Source organism: Bombus vancouverensis, chromosome 12, assembly GCF_051014615.1.
Source record: "Bombus vancouverensis nearcticus chromosome 12, iyBomVanc1_principal, whole genome shotgun sequence".
In the NCBI taxonomy this organism is placed as follows: domain Eukaryota; kingdom Metazoa; phylum Arthropoda; class Insecta; order Hymenoptera; family Apidae; genus Bombus; species Bombus vancouverensis.
Genome location: NC_134922.1, coordinates 3,822,304 through 3,842,075, shown reverse-complemented (window position 1 = coordinate 3,842,075; position 19,772 = coordinate 3,822,304). Strand labels below are relative to the sequence as shown.

General features: G+C 36.5%; 2 protein-coding genes across 1 annotated transcript in view; one reads left to right on the top strand and one right to left on the bottom strand.

Annotated features, from left to right (window-relative positions):
- Positions 1-19,772, bottom strand: part of LOC117165029 (uncharacterized) — a 474,023-nt gene that overhangs the window by 365,840 nt on the left and 88,411 nt on the right.
- The window catches only part of dpr1 (defective proboscis extension response 1), a 443,679-nt gene that overhangs the window by 382,457 nt on the left and 41,450 nt on the right, over positions 1-19,772 (top strand). The window contains exon 4 of the mRNA XM_076623411.1: positions 16,971-17,190. Within this exon, the coding sequence (XP_076479526.1) occupies positions 16,971-17,190 (220 nt within the window). The remainder of the gene's footprint in view (positions 1-16,970; positions 17,191-19,772) is intronic.

The following is a 19,772-nucleotide window of genomic DNA, read 5'->3' as shown; positions in this document are numbered from 1 at the left end:
TATCAAACAATGGAGTATATGAACCGTATTAAGTGAAGCTCTCCAAAGTTAACTTGAAGCGTGTCTGAAGTAGTCTCTAATGCTTCCAAAAGAACTTTGGGCTTTTGATTTAAAAAAAACTATTCACTTCGCTCTTAACTGCATTCTCAACTGATTCAACTCTTCTGGTACAAGAAAGTAACAAAAACGAAATTTTTCCTCATTCTCTTTTGATCGAATTCTCGTAAAACTATTGTAAAGGAGCGATTACTCTATCTAAGATTTCGAACACTCTAATTTATCTTCAGGGTAAATTGCATTAAAATGACCCTAAAAACTAAACTGTATGTAAAATGTCTCCATATAATTCCTATTTCCATTTGAAGCTACGGTTTCAACTGCAAATTTACTCATTCTTTCACTTAATTTATACTGAAACGATGAATACACACGTAGTGTAACAAAGGCGATTAGTGATTATACTCTAAGCTTGATTTATGGCTTGTAGAATAATCTGATTACATTCTACATTCGATTGTGAATTTCCGCAATTTACCGAATCGTACATACATGATATTGACATAGGGGAAACGACATGTAGTACAATATCACTTACTATTTATTACCCTACTGTAACTAACCGTAAAGTAGAACGAGCACAATTTAATCTCCATTGCTTCATACAACTGGAAACCTGTAGATCTACGATTCTCATATATTTGATAAATAGACTTGCCTGAGTGTCCTTAAATTTGGAGGAAAGGAAGTTAAGGCTTTCCAGATCGCAGGCTAATAAAATTATGGATTCTCAGGTCTATTCGGATTTCAAAGGATCAAAATTCTATCACCTACATTAAAACACTTCTGACAATATATAGTAGCTACAAAACGTATTCGCGCATCTTTTGAAAATTTATGGACCAAAAGATTAAATTATAATACCTACACCGTAACATAAAATGGAAAGATTCTCGAGAGATTAAAATTCAGCAACTCCGCTAAAAACATTGCAAATCGTCTAAAAAGTTGATAAAAACCAAAGAAACAACAAAATTAATTTAACGCCTGGTAACGTAGAATCGAGGTATCCTCTAACAACGAATACCTAGCCACAAAACAACATAATAACTGCGCTTCTGTGCAAAATATTTCCGCAACAAGCAACACAGATACTACCAAGCAAAGTATGCTTTATCTTCGCTCTTTTATGCTCCCGTTTTTCGTACCTAACTACCAGCGTAGGAGCGGATTGTAAAACTAGCGAGAGCACAGCGGAAAAACGATTCAGAAACAGGAAGCAGCAATGAAGAGGAGCCGGTCTGCCGTAAAAATTCGTCTCGATCCGGACGCGACATATAAAATATCCAAGCCAGTAAATACGTAGAAGCGAGTCGATTCAAAAAGCGACATACTCGTAGCAGCGGCGGCGGCTGCCACCCTCGACAACGGGCTGAGGGGGCGTTTATATCATACACGCTTGCACGTCGTAAAATTTGGAATGTTGCCCGACTATCTAGGTTAAGAGTGCCCACTCGGGTTGCGGCAGTACGAAGAAAAATGCTCGGCATCGTTCGTGGCCGTTGGATCGCATACTCGCCATCCTAAACTCTTTAATCGATTTTCAACCTCCAATTTCATCGACCTCCGAATCCTTGATACATCGATGCGATCGTTTGATGCTGAACAGAAGAACGAAAGAAGGAGTGGTTACCGAATGTATGATAGGCTCGATATCGATGAAACACGATTCTTCTTCTTGTTTGTATTAAGAATCACCACGGTCTTCTAGATTTCCGGATGATGAGTTGTTCTGGTTTCAGAGGCAATTCTCGCGTGTTCTTTCATTTTTGCTACATATCTCAGACTATTTTTTTTCTCCAGATTTTGAGGACTGAATAATGTCAAATGCTCTTTTATAAAAATTTGTGCTTCATTGTTCGTTATTCAAATAAAAGTGTAGCCGAATAAATGAATGTAACATGAGTGTAATCACCATGCATACGTTTATTTTTAACAGCCCTCTCTGAATAGAATAAAGCTCTTTTTACAATACACACTAAGAATTAATAGAACAGGTTTTACATTTGAAAAAGTAGTTCACCAGTGAATTGCGTCACTAGTTGATATAGTTAGACGTAGAACGGTATTAATAACGACTCGCCGAGTTATATTCGTTTAAAAATCGAAGGAGTCATAGTATTATTAGGCAAGTCAATAAAATAACGAGACGAAAGAGACCTCTGTACAGGAAGAATTTGAAATTTCATTATTGGGAAAGTTTCAAATTACGTATCATCAAATATGAATTTGACACGAAGTCTTCGTCACCGAGCAGCTCTTGGGAAAAATAAAATAAAGTTTCGTGCCTCTCTATCATTTTTCTATATTTGAGCTAAATTTTAAAATTCCCAGCTTCAAATGAAAAACGAAGTAGCTCAGCTTAGATAGTTCGAAGCCACATGAATAGCTGGCTTAAATACTCGAAGGTGCTTGTCCGAATCGTGAGTAACAGCAGCTGCTCGTATATCAAACGTCAGTAAGCCGGATTTATTACGTTTCGAAGTTTAACAATGTCCAATGGAGTCCGGAGAGATCGGCGTGACTTTAAGGGGAGTTCACAATGAGGTTCCACTGACGAGGCCAGGTTCGATCACGGTCCAGTCGAAAGTTAGCAGCGGAGTAGTCTATTGGTACCGCGCGTTCTTCGATTTATCCAAAAAAAAGTAAAGTCCACGCCAGACGGCTCGCGAACGACCAATAAACAGTTGCGGCTCTTTCCGCACGTTTGCAACGTTATTGCTGTGCAATTTATGATTTGTATCAGGACAGATTTTAAAGTTTACGAAAATATATAACAATAGACGTTATATTGCAGATAATTTGATAAAAACGAGTCATTCACAATGGTCTTTAAGACGAATCGTCAGAGTTGATTGCTCTCCTGATGCTTCGTTTCGTTGCCGGTGCCAGCAAATGTTGACACGCTATCGTATCGTGGATTATTCGTGTAATTTACACCGATATCGCGCAACCTGACCGAAATCGATTATTTGCCACGTTTAACTTCCATCAGCATCCAACCAACCGTGTTTATGCACTCGACAGTTGTAATAGGAATTGCGTGCAATTAGACGCATACTGCAATGATACAACTTAACGCCCTGTAGGAGAATATGCTTCTCTATTGTTAGTTGCCGACAGTGCAATCACGCGGGAAATTTATTTTCCACAATGTCCGGCATACACGGTGCCCCTTTTGTACACGTATCTGTATGAAACACACCTAAGTGTTTATCTCTATAAGACACGCTGTATTTCGTTTCAAAGCGTTTCAATGTTACTAAAACTACGTTGGATATCCTTTCGTCGTGTTTTTGTTCCGTAGACACACTGAATTGTAGAAAGCATCGCCAATAACTTAAATTTAAAGCGTTCTAACTTGCATTTAACATTTGTATACGTATTTAAGTAGAAATGCGCAGAAACTCAAGTAGATAATTCAAAGAGTAGAAATTCGGATAATAAAGATTCTACGGTAATTAGTTGCTTGCATGATCGAGCTTCCGCGTTAAAAACCAATGTTAGCCTTTTTCAACTGGCGAACTCGAATACCTTTCTTCATCCACTTCCCTCTAACACTTGAAACTACTCCCATTTTTTATCCTCTCTTATTGCTTCCCTGATACTCGCAACAGAATCCCTGCAATCATCTCGTAACGACAGAAAATAAGCGAGATGATCGACGAAATGCGAAAAAGCGAAACGTTAAACGACCGGCAATTAATTAAACGCGGAATTCTGGGGGGAAAAGGCGGCCACTAAGAACTGCATCGTTGCTAATTATTCGGTAGGGAATCTTCATCGTCCGAGGAAGATACAGCAGGCTGAATTACTGAAATTAGGTTGCGAAGTGGAAGACGAGTGTCATTATTATAAGAGGCGCGAAGGACGTGAGGAGGAGGGGGTTAATCGGATTTGCCGGTCGAGCAATTCAGTCGACTCGAGAACTGGCAACATCGTTCAATTTGCATAACGATGTAATTTAACGCATATCTGCCTGGTCAAAATGCTTCTTGCCTGTGAACGTAATCATGGTTCTTGTGTTTACACAGCTTTCAAATTTTCCCGATAACCTCGTACGCTAGAATCCGTGTTTTCCGTATAATTTTAACACCCGGCTTTCGCTAGCGGCGCTCAAAATTTCAGGATTCTAGTGGAAGGGATGGTAAGTTGAGCTTTTGAATTTCTCGAAGATTTACTGTTACGTTGTTGACTTATTAAGCAAGCGATTAGTATAGTAGACAACTACATATTGGAAAATGCTTCACGTAGCGAGTGAAGGTAGTTCGCAAACTTCATAACTCGCAAACTTCTATTATACAAGGGGAATCAAAAGTGAATACATGCCTTAAAAACAACTTATCTACGGACTTACCTATGCTTCTCACCGTTAATTTGTATTTATACATATCTTATTCTCTTTTCAATTAATTTTCAATTCTTGCCAAATGTATGTAAGAATTATTTATTAAATTTCATGCATCCAAGGTGCAAATACCTTTGTAGGCAGCGTATGTGCGAATACCTTTTGTACTCAACGCGTTTCAGTAGAATATTCCTTGCAATGTAGCACGAAGAAGCGAATGAACTTATTGCACGATCTAATAAAATAACCAAAAAGTAGAGAAAAAAAAAGATAAACTTTCGTTTCTTCATCGAACTGCAATGCTTCCCGCAATTAAGTCTGGAAGGAAGGCACGATTAGAAGGCAACCATTAAAGAAGAGGCCACGTCCACGTGTGCTGTAAAAAGAGCAAGAAACGCGCAACGAAAAGGGAGAAGAGAAACTGCTCGCTTGCACGAAGGCTTGCTTCTAATAAACCTTAATGTTCTGCTGGAGATATTAGCATCGTCGGTAACGACGGGCAACGTCGCGACGCCGGGTGTCGGCGGTTTCCACGGCAGGCGACAAAAGAGCAGCTACCCTTTCAGCGTTTTTTCTCTTGCCACAGCTAGGTCTCACTCTTTTTCACTGCTATTCTAGAAGTACCTCAGGTAAGCTCATTGCCGCTGCTTACAAAGCTTACCTACCCCTCGTCATCGTCGTCTTCTTTTTCTACCACCTCCACCTACCCTTTTTTCATCCGTGCACTACGTCTTTTTTCGCCCTTTTTCACCTAACGTCTCTTTAGCTCTTTTTGGAAACTCGACGAGCGGTATCGTGTGGGTCTTGTTGGATTTCTCCTTTTTGTTGTTGTTGTGTAGGTTCCTTGTTTCTTCGACCCGTTCATTTCAACGAGATGTAGCGGACCGTGAGGAATTTTTGGCGTTTTTACAAAATTTGTCCTTGATGGCTGGTTAGTCTTGGTGTGAACGATAGATAGAATAACGTAGATATAAATACCATTCTTTTATGAGGATGATGACAAAATTATTTTAGGTGATCGTTAGGTGTTTGTGCTTTTTTTACAATTTATCTTTTTGGTTAATCTTTACTTGATTATTAGATTATTGACAATAAACATATTGCGGGTCCATGAGAATGTTATCTATTCTGCGATTTTTTTTTGCAATTGAATATATTTGATGCTATTCTTTTAATTCAACAGCTGGGAAGTTAAATAAAATATGAACGGCAACACGAAAGTTAATTAATACGTTCGATTTTAATTCCTAGGAAATAAGAAAGAATGTAATCTTACACGTGCAGTGGATTTTAAGTAAATTAGATTTCATAGATTTGTAGTGTTGTTGTATAAGTTAGGATAGGTGTTACACTGGAAACAATTTAAGAGAACAGAGCTATCGGTGATGAGAACCGACCGCTGATAGTTTTCTGTTTAGTTTTAAGGTCAGCAAACGATGACGAGCTGGTGGTCACGTGCAGTCCTTACGAGTGTCACGTAAACTTGAGGGTTGGATGATAAAATAAAAAGGTTGAGCCGTAACACAAATATCAACTTCGCTTTTATTAAACTTTATTATGAATTCAGCAATCACAATGGAATACACACTGAATTAACACGCATAAATCACAAATCACTCCAACAACTTTATGTAAAACTTAGTTACACTGATACGTTAAGTACACGACTGGTCTAAGGGTAGAAACCGGTAAAGATATGTTGACTGTTCTAAGGATGCAGAATAAGTGAAATTTTACTGACGATACTGTGTCTGAGAAAAGCTAGGGGTGGGTGTGTCTAAGGACACGGGACCATCGGATTTGTTGATGACAATTTTGCTTAGGAAAGTGAGGGCAATAGACACCGCTTCCGATTGGATAATAAGAAGGTTGGTGGACCAGGAAGAGTTTTAGCCGCCCTCGAGAGAAAGTTGCTAACGGAAGATACCGAACGTGAGGAAAACCAACTTTCCCGTGTTAGTCCGTCGTAAACAATAAATGTAAAAGGGGTACTTAAAATAAAAGATACTTATATGGTCTGAAGGACCTTAACTATGAAAATACCAAGGCCCATGGTGGGTCCTTAAGACTATTGAGGATGTTACACGAGGCACGTAGGCTTAGGTGAAAAGAGATGTGCATGGTTGTGTGTGTCTGTATGTTACATTACACAGCGAGTGCGAGCGGATGTCTATTTGCACCTAGCAATAAAATAATAGTTCAACCTCCCGTAACAATCACCCGCTCTATCGTCCCTACAGATTTTAGTATTACTTATTGCCAATAAATTAATTTACATGTTTACAATAAATTTAAGAAATATTCTGTAGAAGATAAAGAAGAATTGTCGAAAAATTTTCATAAAATATATGTATATGAAATATTAATGAGGAAATCAGCAATGTCAACATCAAGGAAATCAACAATGTCAAATATTTCATTTTATTACGTACAAGATTTTATTTAATGCTCATGAGAAATTATTTGAGCAGGATTTCATGTAATTTTTTATACATTCACGTGCTCTTATGATGAATTTTATTGCATTGCTATGGCGGACGTATTCGAGAGACTTTCCACAGCATGTAAAAGTTGTTGATTATTACTCGCACCTCGACCTGGAAACTGCATAAATCTGCCCTCGAAAAGGTAGTTAGTGCAATTAGAGGCACGCGAGCAGTTCTTTGCAAATTTCCACGATGAGCTCCGCAATTTTGCACCGCACGGATGTTCATACTTTTAAAGCCTCTACCATTGTCTACTTACCCGATTGTACAGTATATTTTTACTCTGAAGAAGAGACACGAAATAACAATAATAATAACGTACAATTATATTCAGAAACAAAAAAGGGAAAAGTTATTAACAGTACTATATTACCATTTTAAATATATATTTTGTTTTTAACATCATTCAATTAGTGCACGGTTTTATTAATTTTTAACCAGTTATGGTATTCGTATTATTTTTCTCAGTTTCCGATGTAAAATTGCAATTTAATGTACAATCGAACGTGATAGGTTTTCCTATTTAATTTGATAAATATTTTATCATTATAATCCCTGTGATACCAAATAAATCTTTATCAGTTAACTTATAGTTAACTGAATGAAACAGTCTCCAATTTGGAAACACAAAGCGTCCGATATTAATTAAAAAAATCAGCGAAGCTATATCATGGAAAATTCGCGAAGCTTGGCAATTTTTTAACCGCTGCTGGATTTAACAATCGGAAGCCTCTGGCGATACTTTTATTGTGTCATCCACTGCGTAGATTCATGTGGCTCGAAAATCCACGTACGTAGAAGCTTTTCTCGCAACGAACAACACCGGGTGCGTTCATTCGTCGCGACGACCGCTCCTAAATCTTCAGCGAAATATGCACAACAATAGCGATGATAATAAATTCACGCGAGGACATTAATTAGCGAATGCGTTGTATGGAGATAAAATTCTCGTTTTATCGAGATGCTCATTTTGAAAACGTATCGTACTTTCGTACCTAGAGACATTTGTAAGTTTAGAACGCAGATGAAAGCATGCAGACGTATCACGGTACAGACAATCTTGGTTAATGTGTCTTAATCTCAATGATATACAGTATGCGCTGTGCACAGTAAGGAACCACGACTTTTGAACTGACTCAAATGATATGTTTATACTATACATTTTAGTTGTCTTAGGTAGTACTATATATTGAGGACTAAAAATTACTTTTACGTATAAATTATTACTGTAAAATTACTTGAAACAATATAAAAATCATATACATTCTACATTCCTGTGTTTAACGAATTTGCAATTTTTCTTTATCTTTGGTAAAACGTTAAATTTCCGAATAATTTTATTTTTCTTAATTATTTTACATAAACCTCCCCTTTCCGGTTTAAACGAACTTCCGATTTTGCATTGTATTATATTTTCCAATACTTTGATTCTTCTCAAAATCTACACTGCATGTACAACATAAAATTCATAAATATACGATGAATTTTCGAATATTTTCGTTGAAATGTCATTTTTCTTTATGCTTATAGAACTGGAATTTATACAATTTTATGCCGAGATAATAGATACAAGGCCTTTGGCAGTGTGCAAATATTAAAATTTGGGTTTTATTAAAATTTCAAACAAGTCAGAATATTTCAAAGAATTAAATAATACCTCTGCATTGGCTTTGGAATTTTAGTAATAATTGTAAATTGAAGCAAAATACGAATGCGGAAACGTTTTCTGATACAGTTAATTTTAATAATGACGCGTACTTTATATCTGAAGCTTTGACAATTCACTTGTTTTAATTTCTTCCGGAATATTTATTCCGATGAATATACATTAATGCACATTAATTACTCATTATTACAATGAAATATTTATATAAAAATATTGCCGATAATAATATTAATAATTTTAATTTTAATACAAAATTTCTTTAATATGTATATACGTACATGTTTCTTGTACTTTTCTGGAGAAACAACGCAAGCAGGATATCACGCTCGGATATAACAATATTTCTATATATAATATATATATTTTTTAACTTATACTTTAACTTTTAACTTATACACACACACATAGATATCTATATACAGGGTAGTTGGTAACTGGTGGTACAAGCGGAAAGGGGGTAATTCTACGCGAAAAAAGAAACCGAAAATATAGAATAAAATTTTTTTTTTTTTTTTTAATTTTTCCATCGAGACATATATATATATATATGTATATATATATATATATATATATATATATATATATGCATAATATGAATTGAAAAAGCGAGCAGAAACGACAAAAAGTCTGTCTCTTGATTCTTTTAACCGTTTAAAGCAAGAGTCTCTAACCTAGATTCGCAGTTGGGTGTAAAATTTCAGAAAGGGAAAGAAAGGAAATGATATTGTTATCTGTTTTGTGCAATACAAGGGAAACAATTTCATTAAATTTAGAACGAGCTCTGTTTTTTCCATGACAACTATTTTCTAGTTTTCTTTTTCCCAGGAAAGACAAATTCACTATTCGATTATTGAATTAATCAATTATTCGAATTGGAAACAGCTCTCCGAAACTTCGAAATTAAATCAAAGAGAAATTATAAATGGTGGATGTTTTAAGTAATGCAAACGATGAGCGATAAGCAATTTTGTTTGGCTTCCAGCATCTCCTTGTAAAACGAACGGATCATTGGAAAACAAATATGAAGATTTAAAGGGAATTATTCATACGTTTAACAGTACCTTTGAATTTATAATTTAATTTTGTGAACGAATTATTCTGAAAAGTTATTAATGGCTCTGAATTAATTATGTCGATATGGTCGTTTTAATTACGAACAAGAGATAGCGCGTATATTCTTTCCCTTTTTATATCACTTTGTATTTTATGCCGTTTCTTGTTAAAATACTTAAAAACTTAATTATATACATATAACTTATATTTATATAATGTTCATGTATATAATATCTCTTATACATAGATATACATGGTTTCTTAATAACAATTTTAGATATTTAGTATCTGTATACTTACACAATATTATAGTTTATATTCATAATATGAAAATATCGAACAGATTAAAAATAAATAAGAAAAATCATTAATAAATTCTGAACACCAAGAAAATTAAAATAGTGATACTTTATAATACGAATCAACTTTTTATTCAGAAATGATTTCTTATATTTGATCAATTAATTGATACGGAAGTTTGTTACCATGTCAATTGCCATTTCAGCGTGTATTGTCCCACAGATTTAGTCACACCAAAACGACGCGTCGCGACGTCAGCTTTCCGAATGTGACACTGTACGTATATTTGCAGAAACTGTTTAACCGTTGAGGGACTGTCAGATGTTTGAGTTTGCAAGTACTTTGTCTCCGATTACATACAAGATACCGATATTATGGTATAACGGTATTAATCCTACCTATTACGTTATTAGCTCAACTAATTTTCATGACTTTATCATAGGGTTGTGAAATTCAGTATGCACAGGAATTTTTCACCACAAGATTAATGGACGATCGATATATATACGTACGTACGTACGATATGGAATTGCTGTAGATGCTTCTAAATGCGGGATTACTTCAGATATATTTCTAAAGATTCTAATTTTTAAATTTAAAGGAAAATCAGACAGATCTGAGAATTGGAAAACGGCTTGTCAAATCTATTTAAAATTTACAATTTTTACTACGAACCCTTATGCATTTATGAGAAATTTGAAGATGTAAAAATGCACACACCGCATGCATATAATATGCGTACGTATAATTGTTGTTATATCTATATTTAGAGGTAGGATCGCGTTAGTTATTACTTTATTATTTGGATGAAAAACACCACACTTCTCGGAGCCGAAAAACCTTTATTGCACACACTTGGAAGGGACACAAACGAATGAACGAAAAGGAAGTCTTAAACTATCGATCTGGTCTATCGACCGTGTCTGGTAATATCTTCTAATTCTCCTTACTCCTTTTTGTAACTAGCCGTCAGCATATAGATGGCGAGCGAGAACTCACGTTGTCATTTTCAACAATAATATGAGCATATGAGATATTTAAAATAGGATACTTCTTATTATGTTTAGTAAATAAAGAAATTTTCTCTCTAGGTTCCATCTTTTTAACATTTTGACTGCCACGTTGGTCATGTATGACCGGCCACAGTTTCTCCTGTGGTCATTGGTGACGGGAGCGCTTAATCTTCTTACAATTGTAAAAATTGAACGAAAATTGACAGTTAGGGCATTTTGAATATAACCGGTAAATAGAAGATACTTTGAAACAAAAAGTGCCCCATTGAACAATTAAACATTTTTAATAGAACATCAATAAAAAAAAATGAGAGCGAATCTTGCATCTAACGGTGCACTGTATTTGCATCTACGATATAATTGAAGTTATACCTTACTGAAGAACATACCTTACTATTATATATAGAATGAGCAAATACTATTTACTAATATTTTCTACACGTTTCAACAATATATTCTGGACGTTTTGTTTACGACGAAATAAGGAATACGAATAATTTGTTGAAATAAACGAAGCCTTGTTATAATATGTCGCTATCAACTATTACCAAGGCGCCACGGTGGTCACCCGTGACCGCCAATAAGATAAACGTCCATTGGGGAACAATGTTGTCTTACATTTATTATTATTTTGCCATTATATGCTTTGAATAATAAAAATACTCCCGTGGCGCCCTAAGCGAAACATGTGATTTCGGCGTGGCAGTCAAAGTATTAATTATATTTGCAAAAATCTGAATGTTCATAAATATCCGTAGTCTATCGATGACAAAGAATCCTATTCTTCCCATAGTATCAGAAATGAGCAACGTCAGATACTTTCAGGCTGCTGTATCTTCAGACTGTATTACATATGTAATAGTCTTCGACCATTTTCCCATTTTCTGTCGATCAGACTTGCATTAAATCGTAAATTCGGCTTGATTCCAATGCAGAAATGAATTCCGCAATTGTTAGTATTCATCGAAGGTAATCATTGAATGAAATGCCAGACTGCAACTGAATCGTACTTCACGAGCCTCATCGCGTAGGGTTCTACGCTCTTAATCCTCTTCGAACATCAGTTAAGCGTGAAAGATCCCATAAAAACGCGCATTAAGCGAAGATTAAGCGGTGGAAAAAATCTTCCGCCTCTCGGATTGCCCTCCTATCGTCATTTCGATGGATCTTGTAATTTAAATTCGAATAAACTATTCGTCCTTTTCTTATCCGCTACGATCGGAGGCGCGTTAACGCGCGTTACACTTTCAGTAATTAATTAAGCGCATTGTATGATTTCTTCGATCATCCTAGATCGTTGCAAGTAAAATGGCCGGATCCTTTTATAAAACTTTCAACTTTGTATAACTTTATTGAAAATAGTATTAATAAAAATATAATTCAATAGTTTCTACATATCTTGATTCAGATATAATAAAAATCTTTGATTAGCCATTATTGATAAAATTTTGGTGCATTATCGTTCATAGTCGTGTGGCGACACGGACTATGGAACTTTCCAACGGCTCCGTGATACAAAGCGCTATGCCGCCAAAGCGCAACACGACGCACTCAATCCGTCATCGATATCTTCACGCTCCTTCCGCCGAATTTCTCGGAAGAGCATACACGCGCCAGCCGCAGCGGCACTTCTAATAAACGCACGCTAGTGGGGATATCGATGGCGAACGAAGGGAAGAATCAGTTCGATCGGAAAAATAAGGACATTCGACCACGAGCCGCGAAACGCAAAAGACGAAAGTAAACGAGTCCGCTATTATCGAGGAATCGACCGAACGTCGCTATTGTTGATCGTCGTTAAGTATCAACTGTTGTTAGCTGTTAATTGTTATTCGTTGTTATCAAGCTTAATAAACGTTATTGGTTAAACATAACCGAGTGCATTTCAGTACCTATTACACCATTCCACCTCAGTCGTATTTTGATATTTAGATCGAAATATATTTTTCAATGCATTATCATTATTGCATTCCATTTTGTAAGATCTAATGGTGAAATAGAATCTCGCAGATTTGCTTTGATATTTTTTTCATCGTTGCTTTCTTGTATCATCTGATACGTAAACAAAATGTTCTGTTTTTTAGTTTTTCGATTTCTGTAGCTTTAACAAAACTGTGTTTAATATCTCAATATTACGATGGCTCGTGACAAATCTTTTCTCCTAAAATATTCCACGCAATAATTGAGGGATTAACATGGCCAATCTTCTGTAGAAATGCAGGTAAATTTGCTTCCAACCAATGTCGCGTCGTTTTATCTTTATAACCTCGTGGAGATTATCGCCGAAATGCTCGATATTTTCCAGAAAACGGAGTACGATTTAAAAGTATGTCATTTTTAGCTATTTTTATATTTTTTACTTCGACGAAACATCTGATCGAACGATCCATTTCCTCTGCCTTATTAGTAGTTCTCATCATTTACGGGCTATAATCATATAAGACGATCTGCAGCTACACGCTGAAACATCCAATAAAATGTGTTCGTGTTACCGATTATTCCTCTTGGCGAAAAATGGCATCGCCAGCTTCCTGATTCAATATGGATATTACGTTTTTACACGAAGGCTTTCGATCGGTATTTTAAAAGGTGAAAGATTGAAGAGCGCTAACACTACGTGAAACACCGTCGATTAAAAAGGAATATATGCTCGATATAGTGCTGCAGATTTTTACGGCCTTTCGAATTACATGTTTTTCTCTTTTTGTTATTTCTTTTAAAGTTTTATGTAGCTCTGGTAGAAATACAGAGCTCGTAATATTTTTAAATATCGTTGTTATTTTACTCAACATTCAAGTTTCTATGTTTTTAATTATACATAGTTCTTGTAACCGGATGTATCTGTCATTTATTCGGACGTTTAATTCGAATTGCTCATAGCCTATTGTATATTCTTATTAATTAATTGTTTTCTTAATTTTGAAATTAAAAATGTAAAAATTACTAATATTCTTGCTCGCTGCTTTCGAATGATAATATACTCAATCCTTTGTGTCCCTTCAAACGATTGCAGTTGATCGATAATTCGCAAAAATGTGGAACGCAGCAGCGACGAGAGAATCGAAATCGCAGCCCCTGTGTGTTTGTCTTGCCTAAAAGCTTGCAATGACGCGGTGATAATAAAATACCAAACGATAATTAAACCACTCGAAAACGAACAAGAGAAATGGGCGAAAGAAGCTATGGGCGCCAGTTCAAGCGCAGTGAATTCCTTTTGTTTCAAACTAGGCGCCAATGATGCGTGCGCACACGACGGTATAAATCACGTAGCCGGGCAAAAACATTTATTCGGCACACGGTAAATCCACGCGAAATCTTTTTATCAGACTTGCTTTTGTCCGATAGCGGAGATCCCCATATGCGCGTACCGAGCCACGATTATTCGTGTAATCGCGAGTTCCGCGTGTACGATACCATCGTACGCGGCCCATAGTCGTGCTCGTCGCTACGATGATAAATGGGAGAATATCTTGGCTATGTTCGATCGATAGACCGGCTACGTTATTCTCTCTTAACTCCCTCCGTATCCGAAGACGAGATTTCTTGCGATACAACGTCGTTCATGCGACTCGTATCATACTTATACCACTGTATAGATTCACATATTTACCTTAGAATACTTATATATACACTCAGTCGCGCGATTAGAGTCCCTAGAATCGAAGATACTGAGAACAATAATCAACACCCCATGGTATGTCAGAAACGAGAATATACGCAAAGACTTAAAAGTACCAACGGTCAAGGGTGAAATCGGCAGGTACGCAAAAATATACAAGGAAAGAACGGCAACACATCAAACCAGCTGGCTGCTGAAGCGAGTAAAACTCTTATAAAAAGAAGACTAAAGAGAAAACACCCCACTGACCTCGCTAAAGAAATAAAATAGACAAACTCGAAGATGGTATCCCGCTGGGGGTAGGCATCCACATGTTATTTAGCAATTAAGCTAGAAAAATTTACCGAATGTCCAGCTGGACAAATTGTAAAGTACAAATTAAATAATGATTAAAAAATTGTGTGTATCTGACGTACCAAAGAAACTTAAAACGCAGTTCGTCATGAAGTTACTTAGACTTAGAGTGACTGACGAAAGAATTTGTGCACTCATCGACGGTATCATGATTTGTAAAATTTGGAACGATTTTGAAAATGTATTCACAAGGTACACAATATTTAGAGCTGGTATATGTTTCACAGAGATCAGAAAATATTTAGGCAAACCGTTCGCGATAAGAGATCTCGGTATTCAGTAGGACCATTTTTAAATTTTATCACGTGTTTGACACGATTATTCAGGCTGTATACCAATTTTTTATATAACCGATGTTACTTTGTTTCGTCTAGTAAGTTTAACAAGTTACTTTTCGTGCTTATCTTAACTACTTTGTATTCACATTACTATATGGTGGAATAGTTCATTTCTACTCGACTACTTGTTATTTTTAGATAACATTGTTCCAATAGTAAATATTAAAATAGTCAATTTCTAATCGTAGATAAAATTCACGAAGCGAATATTTAATTCTATTTTATCAGATTAAGGGATTATAGATAGAAGTTCTGAATTAAGCGAAAAAGATAGTATTAAAGCTCTGTGACAAGCTAACCAAAACATCCGGTAATGTTCGATAATACCAGACAGTGCACGAGAAACGCTGGAATGCAAAAATTGCAGTATTAACGGGGCATGTTGAAATTCAAAGCGAAAATCGATACGCCAATCCCACGGTGAAATAGCGCGAATCAGATGCCCGTTATTCTTGCACGAATTTGATATCTCAACAGTGACTGGACACATTCTTCTTCTGTTCGCTTGAAGTCATTGAACTGTTGCCTGATAGAAACCTTCGCTGGTCATGGTAAAATTGATGAGTGCTTTCCAAAAAAGGAACCAGAAAAAAGGGAGCATAAAAGGAGGGATGAAAGAGGGAGCTTTCGCTATGAAAACTGAATACGCGATATCGTCTTTGAAAACTGTGTCTGAGCGGTTTGTTTGAAGATTTATCAATGAATTAAGAAAGATGCAACCGTTTGCCTACTTGCTTCAGAAGCATGTGGATTTGAATTACAAGTGTACTTCGCTGAATAACTCGATTCAAACCTTGTGTTTTTCAAAGTTCAACCCTTTCACTTCCATTTCACGGCAAATTCAATTCATTAAATTAAAATTGAAAATCTGTGTATGGGTTAACACGAAGAGGCTGCAGAGGGTAAAACTACATTTTCGCAAATCTTCAAACTATCGTTAAAGTCACACCCTGTTGATCTTGTGCAAATCTTTTGCATCTTAAAGCTTCTGTTCATAAATACAATTTATTAAATTAACATTAAGTTCCATTTAGGGATTGATATCAAGAAACTGGAGAGAACGAAAGGAAAGTTTCACAAATCCTCATATTATTGTTACAATCACACCCTGTCGACGTCGATCCTCTTATTTTATATCGCTAAAATCCATATATGCAGCAACTGCAATTTTAAACGATTTAATAGTTGGCGCGTGTTTCAGCAAAGTTCGCCCCCTCTCGCTCTTCGCTTTGGCGACAATTTTCCTCGCACGATAATTACTCGCGCGGCCATTATAAATGCACAGTACCGAGGAAACATTCGCGTGCTAATCACAAAGTAGGTCGAACCGAATCCCCAGGATAGCTGAACGCTCGCTGCTTATATACGACGCGATTTGCTCGCGATATGAATAATTTATCGGCATCGGATATCGGATAATAGTCTCTAAAATTGACACAGGTTGGAAAGCAGCATTTAGCGACTATTTGACGCACCTCAACGTTCCCAGGCTTCTTATCGTTACATCCTGTAACCGCTCTGCAGTTACGTCGTACGATGTTGAAAGTTTAAGATGTGACCGAGATTCAGTTGACGAAGCACATACTTAATAATGAATTATAATGTTGCCGTGTTAATGGTAACGTTCGTCATGAATATCAGAATCCCCAAGGAATACATGAAATTATGTAGAATAAGATATTTATCTTAACCATAAAAGCAAATGATTAATCGAGTGAAATAATTTTTGTTTACAGAGGCACGAGCCAGAATAAGTGGCCCGTCGGATATTTACGTGAAAACCGGCAGTCTTCTCACGCTCACTTGTCTAATGTCTCAAGGACCTCACGATTTAGGCACAGTGGCTTGGTACCGTGGTAGTCAACCAGTAGTAACATCTCCGCATTCGGAAAACGACGTAAACGGTGAACCTCGCATCGCTGTCGAAACCGAGTGGAGCGATGCCCTCACGTCGAGGTATGTTTCTCTCACTTTCGTTAGTGAGTTATTTTGCTATTATAATGGCAATTGCTACTAATATGGAACGAAGAAGTATATTTTCTTTCGAGATTATCAATCCTGATATTATCAATTGGTATTCCATGTATATGAAAATCACGTGTAATAGTCCGTTTTTGTTGACTTTCTGAGTTTAGGAAGATAGTTGAATTTCTATTCTATAGTTCTGTATAGTAATAAATATTTGTTGGTGTTAGAATTTAATCTCGGAATTAAGATTAATAATCTGTGGAAGACACAATGTTTGTGTTGAAATAATATTATGTGATATTTATTAAACAAAAATTACAGGAAATATAAGTGAGTGTTGTGGAATGTAGACAGTTGACTAGTTATTCTCAGACTGACTGACTTAATGACCCATGGCCCTTGAAAAGGTTTTGAACCCCACTCTCTATGCAGTAATGAGTGTAACCTGTGTAGATGCTGTGTGGCGGCAGGTGCCACGGAACCTCCTAGCAGCTTCTCGATACAAAGCGCTACGCCGTCAAGGCGCGACACCGTCGTGCCCAATGTTCCATCCATATTTTTACGCTTCTTCCGCCGAATTCTCGGAAGAGCATGCACGCGCCAGCCGCCGCGGTACATCTAAAAACGTACGCTAGTGGGGATATCGCTAGACAACGAAGGGAAGAATCCGTTCGATCAATCACCTCATCTGTATGCGATTAATATCGTTGTATTTCAACAGTTGGAGTATTATAATTTAATCAAATTTTTAATAAATCAATCTTCGTATTGAATTTGAGATAGAAGATAGTATAATGAAAATTCATTGGATTATTAATCATTATCATGATAAATAGATAAACCGAAGATGCACTTTCTTGCTAGTGGTAGCTGGTTTCAAAATCAAAAGGATATGCGTCACTGACGCCAAAAGCAATCTGTATCCTAGTCCGAACTCAGCAACATTGCTCAGATATTGATCAATAGATTAACTGGTTGAACGCATAACCTAAACATAGATAAGCTTTCAATCTCAAAACTAGAACAAAACAACTATATTCGCTGCACTGAACCGAATTTACCTGACCGTACATCTAAATTCACTTATCGAAACTACAGTCATTATTTAACACATTCGTATACGAATCAAGTAAACTAATCACTTGCGCCAACTTTCAAAAGCGAAACAAGTATATTCATCATACGAGACGCAATACCTACCTTCAAATCTATTCCGATTAACTACGGAGAAGGACAGTACAGCAGAACTCGTTTATCTGAACAGGTCCCTTCCATCTCTTCTTGTTAGTTCGAATAACAGAATATAACTGTTAGGATTTCAACTGCTTCTCCTTTGACAAATAAAATTTATTTTGCGTGCAAACAATAATTACATACTTCAATATATTATCCATATTCACTATGAATATATTTATTGTAAGAATATTTGAATGTATATTATTGAAATTGTGCTCAACCGTAGTTCGAATAATAAAGATACAGCACTGACTTGTCTATATAGTCTAAACGTTCTACATACAGTACATACAGTAGAACCTTAATTACTACGAACACGCGTTACTCTGATTATCATATGGAAATCCGTTTCTTCTTAACTATTTTGTAAATATTCATTAAAAAATTTGGACTAAAAATTAGGGATGCGTCACTGAGAAATAATATCCAAATACGAACTCGTTTTCAGTAGAACTGAAATTATCGGTAAGCACATTGAACCCATAAATTACAGTTTTACAGAGTCGGTATTCCGAAGCTGATCTGTGGCGTTAGCTTCGACGCCATCCGTCAAAATTATACTCGTTGATCAACTCGTAGCCGCCACGTTAGACGTGTAAATATCTGGGTGACAATTCGACACAGGGAATCTGGCTTGCCCGAGACAGGAAGAACGCGTCGCACGCAATGTCAGCCACTAGACAATTAATTTCTGCTTCTTGAGGCCGTGGCTCTGGTGAAGGTCGGCTGCAGGGTGATCCTCGTCGTAAATTCATCGACGTGAAACGCCAGCCTGACAATCGTCAATCACGTCCAAAAACAGACGCAGCCTGACTGCAATATTCCCGCGACACACAAGCGCCAGGGCTTACAAGGGTCGGCTAGAAATGCAGAGCATGCCCGATGCGTCTTCACGGTGCACAGGCTGCCTGACAAAGGACTACCCTGTTTCCTCTATCATCTGAGGACCGACTGGAATCATACCACGTGCTGAGACATGTTGTACTGCTAAGACGTAATACACACGAACAGAGGAAAAGTTATGGTCCCGGATAAAAGAGTTTCTGACTCTCGTATTCGGCGGATTCTCTTTGGCAAGAGATTTTCGTGCGCATCGTTTGGATTAACGCACCAGTTGAGAGCCGTCTTCCTATTTTTCTTTACAAAATCGCAGACGAAATCTGTATCTTCTAAATTTGTATCTATGATACCTTATTTGTCTATTATTAGATAGATAGAAATAATCTTATGCAAAAAAGTATAACGGTCGGTACTGCACAACTTTCCTTTATATTTTATTCTTTTTATTATTTCTATTATTATATAATTTATTTTTATCTATTATTTCTAATTAT